The 17,961-nt window shown below is 40.8% G+C and overlaps 1 protein-coding gene and 1 long non-coding RNA gene across 2 annotated transcripts; one reads left to right on the top strand and one right to left on the bottom strand.

Annotated features, from left to right (window-relative positions):
• Positions 1–3,087: 3,087 nt before the first annotated feature.
• On the bottom strand, positions 3,088–8,805 carry LOC119862640 (parvalbumin beta). The gene is made up of 5 exons (XM_038419668.2): positions 8,646–8,805; positions 6,714–6,781; positions 4,981–5,113; positions 4,513–4,622; positions 3,088–3,242 (listed from the first exon to the last, which is right to left on the bottom strand). The coding sequence occupies exons 2-5, from the start codon at positions 6,772–6,774 to the stop codon at positions 3,217–3,219; spliced, it is 330 nt and encodes a 109-aa protein (XP_038275596.1). The 5' UTR covers positions 6,775–6,781; positions 8,646–8,805; the 3' UTR covers positions 3,088–3,216.
• On the top strand, positions 6,801–17,462 carry LOC122456131. The gene is made up of 3 exons (XR_006274811.1): positions 6,801–7,660; positions 14,123–14,129; positions 17,451–17,462. It is a non-coding gene; the product is annotated as an uncharacterized LOC122456131 (long non-coding RNA).
• Positions 17,463–17,961: the final 499 nt, after the last annotated feature.

Below are 17,961 nucleotides of genomic sequence, written 5' to 3'. Positions count from 1 at the left end.
TACAATTCTACCCCAACACTGAACTACCCTGGAACTGCCTAAGGATAGAATCACATAGAAAGAGTTCATCTTGTGCTACAGCCCAGCTATCTAACTGTGGGGAGCTCTGTCTCCTCTGGATTTCCTCTCACTCTGCTCATAGTTTTCTGGGTTCCCTCTGAGGGCTTAGCCCTACTTAGTTTCCCTACCTCATGCACCTCTGTGAGTTCTGAGCGGGGAGTTTAATCTTCACTGGTTGTCAGGCACAGCCTCTGCAACCTGTTACAATTTAAGAAAATCTCTTTGTAAGGACTTCTGTGGAAGTCATACTTCCAGCGCTGAAAAGTTCTCAGGAAGCAGTTCAGAGAGGAAGGCCCTCTGCTTAGATGCCCTGCCATCAATGTGATTTCCCCAGAGATCTTGGGTCACCACAATTTGGAAAGCGCTGCCTCCTACGCCCATTAAGGAAATTAGAGTCTGTCACGGGCTGAACTGAAACTCACTGAAAGAGGCCATTTAAGACTATTTTACTTTATCTTTTATTCAATTCCATTGTGATATGGAAGAAGATCCCCTCCTTCAGATCTTGCAGTTAGCATTTTAATGTAGCAATAAGCTATTAGTACATGCTTTGAGTGCACTGCAAGGCATGAAAGCTAAGGCTCAGTTATATTTGCCTCTAATTTCTATTTATTTAGTTGCTGCTGGTACTTACCCAGGTCTCTCTAGTGCCCAAATTGATAGGTACTTGGGAATATGAAATCTGAGTGCATCATTGTGAGTTGTCAATGCGTCTGTCAATCAGTAATTCTCTATCCATATATTTCAGTGAAATGATTCTTTTCTATCAATAGGTAGATAGGTAACAGACATCATGACCTGCATTATTAACATAACTCTGAGAATACCGATCCCAGTGCCAGTCAGTAGAGAATAAAGCACTAATTTTGCGTAGATCCTGCATGCACAGTGTCTATGGCTTCTTGGCGTTTTGTTTTGATTTCTCACTGATAAAGTGGTAGCATGGCCACTTAACATTTTTTAAATGTTTAAAATCTGCCACATTGTCAGAAATGACTGTATAACTGCAGCAGATTTTCTCTTGAAAACAATTACATTGGCAGGAATTTTGACATGGAGTAGGAACATAAAAACAAGTGGCCTGATTCACAGAGGTGCTGCGCACCCCTTATTGCCACTGAATTCAGTGAGAGCTGTTGTTGCTCAGGACCCCTGAAATTGAAGCTCAAGGCTCAAACCTGCATTTCTTGCATACCCATTGGGAGATTTGGCAGGCAAGGAATGCATTAGAAGGCCCTTGATCTGTGTATGCTGGTGATATATGTCTATTATGCTTATGAAAAATGGACATTAATTTGTACTGATTAACTGTAATGCCAGTTTTGTGTCTATGGACTGCTACAGATATGGATATGCTCTTTATCTTTGTCTTTCTTAGATAGGTGAATGAATAAAGGTAGAAGGAGTCTATGTAGTCTTTTCAATATTTGCAATATTGCCATCTAGCAATTAACACCAGCAATAATTTAAACCAAGATTTAGCATCAAAGCAACTGGGGATAGAATTAGGATTTATATTCAGGATAACTTTGTGTTATGCTCGACTGCTAATGCATCAGCAAGACCGATTGCAAGGATTCCTCTTCTGCAGTCAGTCTTAACATTTGCCAAAAAGCTGTTACATGCCTGGGTGTAAGTGAGCTATGCTATGCATTACATGATCTGCTTGCAATTTATGGAGATGCCTGCACCAAAAATTACATAAAAGTTCCAACATGCTCTGTTTCTGCAGTTTTTCAAAACAGCTGCCAAAAAGAGGTGATAGTTATCATTCGATTTCAGCAAGGAATATTAAAACTGCAGTGTACTTTTGGTCTGGAACCAAGTCATGGGAAAATAAGTAACTAAATGTTGGTGGGGAAATTTTAAACCCACTCCTCTGAAAATATAAAAATGCTCCTCTTCCTGTATTTAACCATAACACTTTATCAATGGACTAAGTAAATAATTGAGACTTAGCAACATCACAGTACATGTGCTGTAAGATATTTATCAAAGGAATGAGTAGCTTCAGTCATTTTCAGACATAAGCTAAACTGCTAATATTAAAGATATACTATTAAGGATACTAATATTAATGTACATCAGTCAGTGTTCATTATGATAAATGAAGGAGTTGGGTAATAACCACTCTATAGTCGTGTATCACTGGTGATATTTTTACAATGTGGCATTGGATAACAGACTTGAGGAATGATGCTGAGCACATTTTCATCTGTAGCAAGCAGAGCATTTTTACAAGGCAGGAAATGGTTAACATAGCTGTTTTACAGCTGGGTGACAGGCCCAGAGAGATTAAGTGACATGCCCATGGTTACACAGCAAAGCCTTGATCCTGTGGCCCACCCACATGTAGCTCGTTGCAGGATCATGGCCTTTGATACTACAGAGATGGGATTAATTCCTAGGTTTCCTGCTCCTCAATCCTACTAGAATGCGGCTGCCGCACAGTAGATGTTAATATAAAGATAAAGGAAGATAATTCCTCTTGAGAGAGTTACATTTTAGGCCATTAGCACTTTTTGACAATATAGGCTATAGCCTACCACTTGCTTTTTAAATTAACCAGGAATTTATTCCCTGCTATGAGCCAAGTGTCAACTCCTCTTACATTTTTTCTCTAAAAGTCTCACAGCTGGGACTGAACATAGATTATTTTTAGATACCTTGTTAGCATCCCTTTTCCTCAAGGATCATAGAATTAAGCAGAAACAAAATCCAACCAAATCAGCGCAATTAAGCACTAAAAGATGTCATATTGTTTAATATCATCAAAAGTGTGTCTGGGGTGGGTGAGCTGGAAAGTGGGGCTGGGGAACTGGGAAAGGAATATATGAGAAGAGAAAATAAAAGACAAGAGGTTTTTTTGCAGAATTTTTTAATAATTGTTTTCCTTCTTCCAGCCACAACTTCAACATTGTGAGTGGTCAAAAAATCACAAAGTGCCTGCTTTTACACTGAAAACAATGCCACATGACCAAAATACATGTACATTGCAAGATCTCTTCACAGTCCCATATGTGGAGATAACATACAGGCATTTTACTAATGCCATGAGACAATATAAAAATGTACAAATATGTGCTGAGTGTGAGGTGCTTGTTGGAGGAGGGAATTGGAAGAGACTGTCCATTGTTGCTTTTGGTCTAATGCTCTTTATGCCTTCACCAGAGCCTGGAATTCTGTTAGAGAAAGAAAACGAGAAAAGCAGGGAATAAAACTAGATGAAAGTGGTTATTAAAGCCTTTGGAAAGAAAACTGTCCAAAAATCCTAAACGAGGGCCCACCATGTTGTTATAACAAACTACTTGAAGCTACTGCTAAATTGAAACACAGGGGGTGTAGCAGATCTTCACTCCTTAAAACAGATTGTATGCTGACATGAGGAATGTCTATCATTCATATTTCTTAGGAAACCCTGAGTTAAAACTGAATTTTATTCAATCCACTGCACCAGGGTTTCCAGTTGGAGTGTAAGCAATAGCCAAAATGAAAGAGGATGGATTAGGACAGGATTGTCACCTTCAGTATGAATTTTCTTACTTTTGTATCTTCCAAATGAGGCTAACATTCCAAATGAATGTTAGCATTGACATAGTTTCAGAGTCAGAAGTGTTATCGTTAAGGCGCTGCCTGAGATCTGTGTAAGATGATGTCCTATTTGGGGTTTATAAGTAGAAGCTACAAGAGCTGCTGCTGAAGCACATTCCTGCTTCTCCTCCCGAACTTCAGCTAAGATTAGCACGTGTGTCTGTTAGGGTTGTTGCCACCTGTCCTAGTCTGGCCCAGTTTTCAGCAACTTTATCTCCAGTACATGATCCATGATGCCCTATTTGCTTCTTTGTGAGTTCAAAAAGAAATTGCCCAGCCAGCCCATATCTTTCCTCTTGAGTTTTTAAAAGTAATTTGGTCTAGTTTCCCATCGAAGTGCTGCCCAGTGAAATTTGCACTGATCAGATTATTCTCTAGCACAAATATCGTCAGACAAACTCTGAATGAGTGCTGGGTGTTTAAATGCATTACAGCATTTATAGCATCCTTAAAAAAAATCACAATCAATCTTTTTACTGTATTACTGAGTACAGGTCGAGTGTTCACCTGTGGTCTGATGTGCAGAGCACCCACAACTGTAATTAAAGTTCATAGGAGCTGCTGGTCCTCAGCACCTCTGAAAAATCAGGCCCCTAGAGTCGATGGGCCTGATCTTGCCTCCACTGAAAGCAATGGCAAAGCTATCATTTACTTCAGTGGGTGCAGGATCAGGCTCCATCTAGGACCTAATTCTGCTGCCATGGATAGTGACAATGAAGCTACGCTTTTGTAAAACCTGTTTCAGAGGGAAACTGGGCCCTAATACTCCACCTAATTATTAGTGCTGTAAATTTACTTTCAGCCTGAAAATACATATTTGAAGAAACCAAAACTTACTGAAGATCACATTGAAAAACTTACCATCCACTCCAATTTTGCCATCACCATCAGTGTCACCTGCAGCCATGAAAGTCTTGGTCTCAGCAGCAGTTAGAGCTCTGGCACTTGAGGAGAAATTCTGCAGGAACAGCCTGAAATAAAACAGAGACATTACTAAGTGTTATATGTATTAGGGAAGTGCTTAGAGCCCACAGTTAGGATGTGGCCTCATCTTTCTGGGTGCCGTACACAGAATTCTGTGACACACTGTTCTCTGAGATGGTTTTGGTAGTTCTTTCTCACCTAATTTAACAGCTTAACCCCATAAATGAATAAGGTCTAATCAACATATGTGGAAATTCCTAAATTTATTTCACAAGCCAATGTTAAGACCATGTTCAGAGACAGCCAAGATGCTCACGTTTCTTTAGAAGCAGCAGAGAACAGGATGCAGAGAATATCCAGAAGCCTACCTTTTCTAACAAGTAACAGTAGCTAAGCTATACTTACTGAAGTTCCTCTTCCTCAATGAAGCCGCTCTTGTCCTGGTCAAGGATTTCAAAAATTATCTTTACTTGGTCAGTAGACTTGCCTTTTAGACCGACTTTGGAGAAGAAAGATTTGTAGTTGAAAGAGTCAGCATCTGGAAGAAACAAAAGCCTGTTATTTAAAACCTTTTCTCTTAAGGTTATTACGGTTGTATGTATTTCTAAAGCACCCATCCCCATAATATCTGTGTGCCAGGCTCAGTGCTCCAATTCAGCTGCTGTTGCTTTTGTTCCCCAGTGCAGCACACTAGACACAGAGGTGAAAATAAGCCGGTCTGGTCTGGTATGGCGTACCAGCAAGAGCCAGTATGCCGTGCCGGACCTGACCAGCTGCTCCGGCAGTAGGGGTTGGGCAGCGCTTTAAAGGGCCCGGAGCTCCCCGCAGTGGCAGGACCCCTGGGTCCTTTAAAGCACCACCGGAGCCCGGCTGCTGGAGCCAGGCTCAGGCGGGGATTTAAAGGGCGCAGTGCTCCTGCCACTACGGGGAGTCCAGAGCCCTTTAAAGTGCCACCAGAGTTCTGCCACTGCTACAGGTAGCAGCAGCAGGGCTCCAGCAGGGATTTAAAGAGTCCAGGGCTCCAGCTGCTGTGAGTAGTCCAAGGCCCTTTAAAGCGCTGCCAGAGCTCCTGCAGCGGGACTTGGGTGGTGCTTTAAAGGGCCCAGAGCTCCCCTGCCACTGCGGGGAGCCCCGGACCCTTTAAAGCGTCATCGGAGCTCTGGCAGCAGGGCTCGGGCGGGGGCTCCCCACAGTGGCCGGAGCACCGGGCCCTTTAAATCCCCGCCTGAGCCTGGCAGCTGGAGCCCTGGGGCTCTGGCAGCTGGGCTCTAGCAGGGATTTAAAATGCCCGGAGCTCTGCAGCGGCTGGAGCCCTGGGCCCTTTAATTCACTCCTGAGCCCCAGGTCTCCCAGCTGCCTCTGCAGTGGGGTGATTTAAAGGCCCCATGGCTCCCAGCCAGAGCCCCATGGCCTTTAAATTGCCTCTTCCTGTTGAGGCCACACCCCCAATCAGGACTCCAGCATACAGGTAAATCCTTTAAGTTACTTTCACCCCTGACTAGACTTGATCTAAAAGGAGCTTCCCCTTCTAACGACTGTAGGCCTATGATTGGATATCCTGTGGCCAGATTCATGTTTCATGTTAGAATGGACATTCTGCAAAGCCCCTGAAACTTATTTCAATCTACCTCACAGGCAATTACAATGAAAATGTAGAGTATGTGTCTCTGACATAAAGCCTTTAGGCCAAACCCTGAAGCCTTTACTCCAGCTTCACTCAGTCCTTACTCAGGCAAAGGCTTCAAGAGAAAATAAATTTCATCCAGGGTCTTCAACTGTCTCATGGAATATACATAAATGGGGGCCCAATCCTGCAAGGCAGGACCTCAATGAATGAATACTTAAGGACAAATCCTCAACTGGTTTAAAATTGGCATAGTGCAATAGAAATCAGTGGAGCTACACCAAATTTATACCAGCTGAGGATTTGGCCCTTTAACTGCAGTTTGCTGCTGCACATTTAAGGGAATGGTACCCATAAAATAACCTGTTGTAGGTCTTTTTGACGGCTACCTTGTAATGCAGGCGGCTACAAAGAGATCTTACAGGGAAGGGATCTACAGAGAAAATGATAGCCGTGTCATATTAAGATGTAAAAATAATGTATGTCTCCTCATTTCAGAGGGACCGTTCCTTACCCTGGCAGCTGGTAAGAGCAGCTTGAATATCTTTAGCAGAAAGGATGTCAGTCATAGCCATTGCTGAACTGCAAAATAAATGTGAGCTATTTAGTCATTAAAATAACTTCTTCATCTCTTTCACGCAAAGGCTCTGTTTGAAGTTGCTGGTGTGACAATGTCTGATAAAGGATGCATTATTCATCTAATTGTAAATGGAGCATACAGTAACAGATGTCTGCAGCAGGTGCTTCCACTTGAAGCTGAGGAATGAGTGAGGAATTCCACATGACAGGGTGTAGGGCTGGAGTAAGATATGATGTCTGAAGAGCATGGGAAGAGAGCAAGTCAAAGCTGTCTAGCACCCCAAAAGTGTATGACTTCTGCGAGGATTTCCCTGGAAGTAGATTATTACTCATTTAAAAGGTATTATATATACAGTCAAAATGTATCTACCGAGTACATAAAACAGAAGGCCATTTTTATCCTTGGTAAAGTTCTTGGAGCTATTTTGCCTAGAATATTTTATAATCAGATCATAATTATCAGTAAATGAATTGATATTTTTAAAAATTGAAAACAAATTATAAAATGAAGATTTATTCTAATTTAATTTTAAAGGAATCTAAATGCACAGGAACAAATTCAATCTGCGCCTAGCTCTACTGAGGTAAATTGAATTACACCAGAGATGAATTTAGCTTCTTGCATTTATGTTCCTATAGAAGACTAATTCCCATCGTCGCTGTCTAGAAAACTGTTCTTCTTAAACAAGTTGGGCTGCCTTGTCTCAGCACAGAGTAGAATGAATTGGATTTTTATCCAAATGCCTTCATTTTGGTAAATTGATGTGCTGACAGTAAACCTTTGAAGACTGAAGGAGGGAAGCCAGTTTATTCTAAAACATCAGAAGATCTCCTTCTCCCCACTGACCAAAGATGACTCCGGAGGCTCTGTCTGACAAAGCTGTGCTGAGGCCCTAAATCCCAGTCTATTCTGTTTACGGGAATGTAATTTAATATTAATAAGTTGCACTGCTTTAGTATTCTCCATTGAAGATTTCAAATTATATCACAATTATTAATGAGTTAAGATTCACAACATTTCTGTGAAGTAGGTACATATTGCTTATGGATGGGGAACTGATGCACAAAGGAGTGACTTTCTGAGGGTCACAGAGATGTCTGTGGCAGAGCCAGGAACAGAATCCAGATCTCCCAAGTCCCATCCCAGTACTTTCCCCAAAAATCTATCTTTCCCATATAAAATACTTATAAAAAAATTAAAGATGTTTCCCCTTTATTTTCCTTTCTGGGCACATGGATGTGAGGGAAGATGGGGTGGCTAACCAATTATGACCTATGTGCCCTCTTAATCAGATCTACATAAGTTGGAAACTTGCTCAGGCAATCAGTTGGCTATGTCAATCCAAACTGATTTCTGAGAGAGGAAATAAACAGTTAATCATGTAGCTCTGGGTCGTCCTTGCTTGCAGGTACTTCAGAGGCTGCAAAGAAGCAATCGGGCAAATTCCCCACGGGTCTCAATGGGTGCATCTCCAATTAAGTTTCTCCACTGGTGTTTCTTCCGCATACGCTAGCAGAGAATTTATCTCAGTGACTTCTTGTGAATACTTGTTACCATTGCTCTCAGCACTCAGTAATAGGGAGTTATGCCAATCACCCACTTCTCACTGCTGATGATAGAGAAAATGAAGGGGAAAAGTTAAAGGGGGGGGAAGTTGGAGCATGCCATCATTTCCGAGAGGTGCACCATACTGCCATTTCCCTCCCACTAGTCTGATCACTGATTTCATTCTACTCTAGATTGTAAAGATATGTCAGACGGCAAGGATTATAAGATTTTGTTTTGTTTTTTAATTGCCTAGGTTCTTTCAGTTTATGAAGCGTTTTCTTATTCTTTTTCCAAAAGCAGAGGTTCTAATGGTCTTACCTTTGTGGTCTTCTTACCTGGACAAGGAGGCAATCTAGTTGGAAGGAAAGCACTTGCTGTGTGTCTCCAGCAGAGCTGAGCTTGCTTATATATACTTTAAGTTGTATACCATATACAGATTTTAGATTTCAGCGTCATGAAGGGGGAATGGTGTCGAATGAACTTGCCTAACTAATCATCTTACACTATTTTTATCTCAAGAGAATACATATGATATTTGCAAACGAAATAAGATAAGTGGCAAGATATGTAGAAAGGACGGCGTTGTATTAAATTTCTTCTGATTTCAGCAGAAAACATCAACTTCTTCATATGGTTTAGGCCACAAACGAACAATCTAATATATTTGATCCCAGTACTCAGATGAACTGAAGCGGGACCAAATCTTGACGAGATGCATTAGATTGATGCATTAGATAAACATTTTAATGTGATAACTTGTTATATTATTTGTAGACAAGGCTTGGGGTAAAGGAAAAAAAGGAAATTAAAGTTTACTCATGTAAGGAATATTGCCATACTGAAATTTTGGGTAGCATACAGTTTAAGGAGAATAATAGTCATTCTCACAGAGATTTTAGGGCTGTTGTCACTTTAAAAACAGTGACTGTAATGCTGAAATAGGTAAAATAATATTATGCCAGTCCATCTGAACAGCAAAAAGCATCTGTTTCTGTAATGGTTGAGGAATTTGGTTTGTTCCTAATCAGAACCTGAGAGTTCTTTAAAGTTAGGAAGCAGCACCCATGTTTAGCTGTGTTTTGTCTGAGTGATAGGAATGGCCTGATCTACTTAGCTGTCTCTGAGATGAAAGCCCCTGAGCTTCAGCTTGAGGGATCTTTGCATTTAAAATAAAAAAGAGAGGAAATTTTCTGAAGCATCACTGCAGAGGATACTCTGAAAGGGATGTCTTTACAATTTTTAGCTGTTTTCAGATCTCTTTTAGGTATCTAATCTTAATTTTTTTTCCCCATTGCTGTTTTCCAGAGTTGCTCTGTGCTATGGTACACTTTTCAAAAATGAAAATAACTGAGAAACAATTGAATTGTCTGAATTTTCTTTCATGAGATGTAATGTACAAATATGGCAGTGCCTAGGTTTAGTTGATATCTTTCAGAAACTGTTCATTTCTGCTAGAAAAATTACCCTCCATTTTTTTTTCAAATCAGAAAATGGCCCATATTGTGCCAGCAACTGATATGAAATCAGGGGGGAGTCCTGCATAAAAATGGATGGCATAATATTAGCTAATGAAACTAAGTTAAGGAGAAAGGCAAAATCTGCTAAAACTCTGGGATGGCATGAGTATAAATGAGAATTTGAACCACGGGTGGCTATGTCAGAGGATGCTTTCAATTTTTGAAGCAATAGCATCTCATCTTGCTCAGAGCTAATTCCACATATGTTAACCCCTCACCCCCCTTCTTCTATTTAAAAATAGCATTGATTACTATTATTTGTTTTAGTGACTGGGTCCCATAACCATTAGTCTGCGCTTAAGTGTGTGAATCACTTGAGGACACAAATGTGTTTTTGTTTTCCAATGGGTTGTAGCCAGATGATTCCTTTTGTTTGCTGTAATTTTAAGGACAGATCCTGAATCAAATGATTTACAGCCCCAGACAGTTGAACTGTGGTCAGACTCTGGCAAATTTTGGAGCCTGGTTTGCACTGAAGTTGGAGACAGCAGAGATCCAAAACACGTGCAGTGGCTGGCAGGATAAAATGCCCAGAGATCATGTAACACTATTTACAGCCAGCCTCCAACAGCCATTTTAGCAGCAAGTGCTACTTTAGAGACTGCAAAACACATCTGTCTGTCTGGGTGATTTTTATTTTTTTTCATCAAAGCCTGTTAATAGCCTTCCAGCAGCCACCCAATTTAGCAGGGGGAGGGAGACCTGTATAGCATTAGGAAACAGCAGGAAGTATGGAAAGGATGATCCCCTTCAGACAGACAGATTCCTTCTTAGGGACAGTTTAGACCAAGGGACCTGCACCATTTCAATCCTCTTACATCTGTTTGCCTGCTATAGGATTTCTTGTTTAATGCATGAAGGAGCAATGGTATAAATACTATTCTCTTTCCATTTTAGGCCTCCAGTCTTGATTATGATTTTAACCCTGCTAATGCCAAAATTACCTTCTCCCCCTAGGTCAAAAGGCCACATTTTAGACTAGAGGACATTAAGTTGCTGTCCTTTGGAAATCAGGATCTGTGGGGCCATCAAAATCCTCCCCTCTGCCCCCCTCCCCGTTTCCTCCCCATCTGTGTAGTGTGCTGTGCCAGTTGCATAATATATTCCTGTTGTCCCCTTCGCCCCAGAGGTGGCTGCATTTCACTGGTGCAGTGATTCTTGAATGTCGTAGTTAGGCAAATACTGCAAACATTTTTTTGTGACTATACACTATAATTTTCAATTTATTTGCCTAGGCCTCCCTTGCATCTCTTTTGTGTTTCATTTCCATGCATGTTCCTGAAAAGTGAATTTCAGATTTTTTCTAAAGCTGTATTTTATAGTTGCACACATGAAATGTGACAGACCCTGGTTGTCAGTGGGCAGGATCAAACCTGGGACCTCTGGAACGAAATGCATGAATCTCTACTACATGAGCTAAAAGCTACATACTCTTAGCTAAGGCTGTAGCAGACTCATTTATCTCTAAGTGGTGTAGGTGCCACTAGAGGGGGACAGAGCACCCACCCAGCAGACAGGTGTTACACATATAGCTTTTAACACTGGATTGAAAATGTCTGTGCACTCATCAAATCAGGGAATAGAAATCATACCACGTGACTTACTTCACCAATCATATACAACAAATACTATTTGAATAGTGAAAACAAAGTATTCATTCAGCTTGTAAAATATTTTGGGATCCTACAAGACAAAAGTGGTCCCAGTGGCCTAATGGATAAGGCATTGGCCTTCTAAGCCAGAGGCTGTGGGTTCAATTCCATCCCATCTGTGGTGAAGTGCTTCTTTGTTTAATAGGCAGCAGGTTTAAAACAAATGAAAGGAAGTATTTCTTCACACAACACATGGTCAACTTGTGGAACTCTTTGCCAGAAGTTGTTGTGAAGGACAAGACTATAATAGGGTTCAAAAAAGAACTATATAAATTCATGGAGGTTAGGTCAATCAATGGCTATTGGGCAGGGATGCTGTTCGTAGCCTCTGTTTGCCAGAAGCTGTGAATGTTCATTCCCTCTCGGGTACCTGGCATTGGCCACTGGCAGAAGACAAAATACTGGGCTAGATGGACCTTTGGTCTGACCCAGTATGGCCTTTCTTACATAAATTACATAAATTTATTATACCAGTGCACCATCCTGTTTGTTGAACAGATATTCTAGGTTTGAGAGCACTCAGTTGTTCTGTTTTCTATTGTATAACATTGTATGGAGAAGTTTTTACTTTCTGTGAAGGTGACTGTAGAGTCACAACTTTCAGTCACTGCCAGGGACTCTAGCAGGCAGACTGTAACTGTATCATACATGGGAACATTTGTATTAAAGTATTTTCCCTCAAGAAGGTGGTGAAAGAGAAGCATGTAAATAGCTGCCTTGCTGGCAGGAAGCAGTGCATGAAAAATCAAATAAGATTTGGCTTATTTTGTGCAGACTTTAATTAACTATAACAATTGTGAGATAACTTACTGTATGGTGATAAATTGATGTTACTGTCTGAAGCCACATACTTACAATTTATGTGTTTGATTTTAATAGGTGCTGAGCACTCAGACCTCGCATTGACTTCAACCAAACTAACCATATATATATATATATATATATATATACTAATTACAAACCTTTCTACCTAGAGTCAGACCTTACTCTTCTTATTTATGTGAATCAATGGGATTACTCCTTATTCATACGAGACAATGGGATTACTTGCATGATACAAGCAATATTTCTATTTAGCCCCTCATCTGTGATTTGCTAAAGATGAGTGCCAACCCTGGATCCAAAACTTTAGGGAAACTTGGATCCAGATTTGAATTTCACATCTGGGCTCTATCATGCTAATGGTCTCAGATCTGATCACACCTGCACTTGGAGGTTTTCATGTCTGAATCCACTGTATAGATCATTCCCATTTCTAATGCTTACTAAAGGGTATGCATGTGAAGGAAGTAAGAAAAAGGCTTTTTCAGATAAAAACTTCCTAGATGAATGATACATTAATCCATTTCATCCATTGGATTCATTCATGAATCCATTTAATAAAACATTTGAACTTCAGGGTGATTGTTTCTGTGGTTTGAAAACCCTACACAGAACACATCAGAAAAATACAGCAACCTGCCTGCCATAATACTAAAGTCAAAAGCTACTTCATTACCTAGTGGAATGCCACCTGCAAGGATCCTAATAAGATGGCTAATGTAAATGTAGGTGAGGGATAACCTTACCATTAGTTGTGTGGGAAAATAATTTCAACTACACCAAAGCAATCTTCAACACATGAAGAAAATATTTTATACCTAAGTCATAAGCGAAAGTTAATGATTAAAAGAAAAGAGCTACTTGATATTTGTCTGGCCAGTTTTTTCCTCCTAAGTATAAAAACAATAGGATAATCAAAGGAGGCCATTATTCATGCACAGGCAACCTACAGAGCTGGTTGTAGCTTTGCCGTGTGCCCACACCTTAGAGCAAAGTTTTCTTTAATAGCCTAGAGAGACTCTCAACATAAGTCACTACAAGTGCACTGAACCTGCAACTTTTACTTATGTAGAAATCAGCTGAAGATATTGGGACTATTTGCATGAGTGTTGCAGAAATCAGCATAATATTGACCACAGTAGTAAGGAAGCTCTATGGGGCAGGGACCTTTTTTGATTCTGTGTTTGTACAGCACCTAGCACCCTGGCAGCCTGGGCCATGACAAGGGCATACAGGAACTACAGTAATAAATAATAATGTAATTGTATGTCAGATTTAGAAAGTTACCAGAAAATTACAAAAATGGATGTGGCATAGTTGTCAGCAAACCCTTCCAGACATAGATGGCCTGATTCTCAGTTACACAAGGCTGCTTACACTACTCTGGCATGTAAAGAGGCTTTAACAGGGGAATAAATTACTTTTACACTCACTTTAATGGCAGGTTTCAGAATAGCAGCCGTATTAGTCTGTTTTCGCAAAAAGAAAAGGAGTACTTGTGGCACCTTAGAGACTAACAAATTTATTAGAGCATAAGCTTTCGTGAGCTACAGCTCACTTCATCGGATGCATTGAGCTGTAGCTCACGAAAGCTTATGCTCTAATAAATTTGTTAGTCTCTAAGGTGCCACAAGTACTCCTTTTCTACTCACTTTAATGTCCCTTAATGCTACCTGAGCAATGTAAAGGGGCCTCAGGGCAACTGACAATCTGATCCAATAGGCCTACGGCCACATTTTGTCCCATATCAACATAATTATTATAAATAATTATTCCTGGGATCAGTGAAACTGCATTGGAAAAGGTGTGTTGTCATTGAAAAGGAAATGACTGCCTCAGCAAAACATTATTAGTCAGTCACAGAAGACTGTCAGACATATTAATATTTGAAATGAATCCAGGTTTATTTTTTGGGAGGTATCACAATGTAAATCAGGGGTAACTCCATGGAAACCAGTGCGGCTAGAACTGTATGAAATCAGAATCAGGCCCACTATTTCAACAATGCCCTCATCTGATGCTGATATTATTGCTGAAATGCAACGCATTCGTTTTTCCTATAACTGAGTTTCCTGTCACGCCTATACATTTCCAGCTTACTGAAAGCATGTTTGCTATAATAAAAATGTTTCCTGCAATAAAAATTAACCTTACAGATGCTGTCTCCGGTGCACAAAAACTACCAAAGCACTAACAATAATCAGAAAGAGGAACATAGAAAAATAAGATGAATTAAAATGGAAGCTGATACTACAGATGTAATGATATCGGATATGGAAGCATTAAGTCTTTAGAAACAAGAATTCACCCAGCATTTTAATGCTAAGCCTGGTTTATTCAAATAGTGCATCAATAATAATGATTCAGTTGTTCAAATATTTAAAGGATCAGTGGGATGAAAAAACAGAAAAGGGCATTGTCCTTTCTATACAGTACTGTATTTGTACTGTAGCTCAGGAGCATTACAACTTGTATTGGTGTCCAGATCTCCTGCTGATTTCAGGCTTTATTATGGACTGCAGAACAATGTAAACAGAAAATATGAGTCCCTATTATTTAAGGATGTTGAGTTCCCAGTTGTGGACAAGCTAGGTGACTTTCATAGTGGCTTCTACTAGCAAATTGCTCTAGTCAGTGGGAATAAAGTAAAACGGCTTACTCTTCTTGAAGGGAACATATTTCTTTTCAAATATGTTGCTCTGCTGATTGATTAAATGCATTTATTAGGTGATAAATGAATCTTTCTGTGAATTAATTTACACAAATTGTGATTGCCATAGATGCAGTTAGATAGTAGCACTGACTGCATTTTGCTAACATTTCCAAGATCTAAAAGAGACGTTTTCTTAAGCTAGGACTTTTTGGGGCAAAAGTTTAACTGAAGCTCTACCATGTGAAGCCTCCCTCATTATTATCAGACAGCTGCAGCCGCACAGGAGCTAGCAAACAGAGCTGTAAACAGGGGAGTTTGAGTGGGAGTTTGAAAGGGGAGTTTGTATTGTGGTGCTTGTTTGGGGTTTGCTTTTGCTGGGGGAGTGGTCTTTTTGGTGTGGCTTGTGTTTCCCAGTTTAACAGGACTTAGGTGGGAAGGCGATGACAGATATGGAGGCAGCTGTGGGAGTGACTCCTGTAGTGGAAGACACATTGAGGATGACTGGATGTGGAAGCTGTGGTATGTATATGATCCTGGAGGGGGCACCCGGGAAGAGTTTTTTCTGCATGAAATGCCGTCTGATAGAGCTGATGGAGGAAAAGATCCGAGGTTTGGAGATGCAGATGGAAAGTCTCGTTGAGTTTAGGAAGGGGTTTGAGCAGATGATGGAGCAAAGATACGAGGTATCTGAAGGGAAAAGCTCAGACTCACAGATGGAAGCAGGGCTGGGGAATTTTGAGAGGAGACTGCTTGAGGAAAGTGGTCAGTGGAAGCATGTGACTAAAAGAACCAGGCAGAGGAAAAGATGGGCTAGTGAAGGAGAAATAGAGCTTAGGAACAGGTTTGCAGAGTTGGAAAATGAAGAAGAGGCTCAGCAGGTACTTGTTGAAGGTGGAAGGGTAAGGAAGAAGAGAAGAGAGGCTAATCCTATAGGAAAAGCGGAAGAGTCAAGGAGACTACACCAAATATGAGCCCCAGGAGGATACAGGATGGGTTGAAGAGGATTATAAGGGAAAATAGGAATGGAAAGAACTTGCAGCCAGAGGGAACAGGGGAAAGACTGGAGAATAGCACTGTCACCAGGAAAAGGCAGGTCTATGTGATTGGGGACTCTTTATTGAGAAGAATAGACAGGCCTGTAACTAGAGCTGATCCAGAGAATAGAAGGGTGTGCTGTCTTCCGGGTGCTAAGATACGGGATGTAGACCTGAGGTTGAAAAGGATCCTAAAGGGAGCGGGAAAGAATCCCCTAATTATCCTTCATGTGGGAACAAATGATACGGCTAGATTCTCACTGGAAAGTATTAAGGGAGACTATGCTAGGCTGGGGAAGACGCTTAAGGAAATTGAGGCTCTGGTGATCTTTAGTGGGATCCGTCCTGTTCCTAGAGAATGGCAACAAAGGTGTGACAAGATTATGACTGTCAACAGATTGCTTAGGCAGTGGTGCAATAAGGAGGGCTTTGGGATGTATGGCCACTGGGAGGCATTCACAGACAGAGGACAGTTCTCTCGGGATGGACTTCATCTGAGTAGGGAAGGAAATAGACTTCTAGGATCGAGGCTGGCACAACTGATAAAGAGAGCTTTAAACTAGGAATTAGGGGAGATGGTTGGGAGATGTCCAGGTAATCTCCATGCCAGATTTTAGCATTGAGAGGGAAGAAGACGAAGTAAGAAAGGATACAGCCGTGGGTAGGAGAATGTATATAAGGAGCGAGGGCGGTGTGGATACTAGTCTAATAGGTTATACTGGCTGTAGAATGACTGTGCCTAATAGGGTACAAAATGTGAGCGAGGCCAAACAGCAAAAATTAAGATGTTTGTACACCAATGCGAGAAGCCTAAGTAACAAAATGGAGGAACTAGAGCTACAGGTGCAGGAAGTGAAACCAGATATTATAGGGATAACAGAAACATGGTGGAATAGTAGTCATGACTGGACAACAGGTATTGAAGGGTATGTGCTGTTTAGGAAAGACAGAAACAAAGGTAAAGGGGGTGGAGTAGCATTGTATATCAATGATGAGGTAGAATGTAAAGAAATAAGAAGCGATGCAATGGATAAAACAGAGTCCATCTGGGCAAAAATTACATTGGGGAAGAAAACTAGTAAAGCCTCTCCTACGATAGTGCTTGGGGTGTGCTATAGACCTCCGGGATCTAATTTGGATATGGATAGAGCCCTTTTTAATGTTTTTAATAAAGTAAATACTAATGGAAACTGCGTGATCATGGGAGACTTTAACTTCCCAGATATAGACTGGAGGACCAGTGCTAGTAATAATAATAGGGCTCAGATTTTCCTAGATACGATAGCTGATGGATTCCTTCATCAAGTAGTTGCTGAACCGACTAGAGGGGATGCCATTTTAGATTTAATTTTGGTGAGTAGCGAGGACCTCGTAGAAGAAATGGTTGTGGGGGACAATCTTGGCTCAAGTGATCATGAGCTAATTCAGTTCAAACTAAATGGAAGGATTAACAAAAATAAATCTGCAACTAGAGTTTTTGATTTCAAAAGGGCTGACTTTCAAAAATTAAAGAAATTAGTTAGGGAAGTGGATTGGACTGAAGAACTTATGGATCTAAAGGTAGAGGAGGCCTGGGATTACTTTAAATCAAAGCTGCAGAAGCTATCGGAAGCCTGTATCCCAAGAAAGGGGAAAAAATTCATAGGAAGGAGTTGTAGACCAAGCTGGATGAGCAAGCATCTTAGAGAGGTGATTAAGAAGAAGCAGAAAGCATACAGGGAGTGGAAGATGGGAGGGATCAGCAAGGAAAGCTACCTAATTGAGGTCAGAACATGTAGGGATAAAGTGAGACAGGCTAAAAGTCGAGTAGAGTTGGACCTTGCAAAGGGAATTAAAACCAATAGTAAAAGGTTCTATCGCCATATAAATAAGAAGAAAACTAAGAAAGAAGAAGTGGGGCCACTAAATACTGAGTATGGATTGGAGGTTAAATCTAGGCATGGCCCAATATCTAAA

Source organism: Dermochelys coriacea, chromosome 10 (genome assembly GCF_009764565.3).
Source record: "Dermochelys coriacea isolate rDerCor1 chromosome 10, rDerCor1.pri.v4, whole genome shotgun sequence".
Classification (NCBI taxonomy): Eukaryota; Metazoa; Chordata; order Testudines; family Dermochelyidae; genus Dermochelys; species Dermochelys coriacea.
The sequence above is the reverse complement of the archived record's forward strand: the minus strand, read 5'-3'. Positions and strand labels throughout refer to the sequence as shown.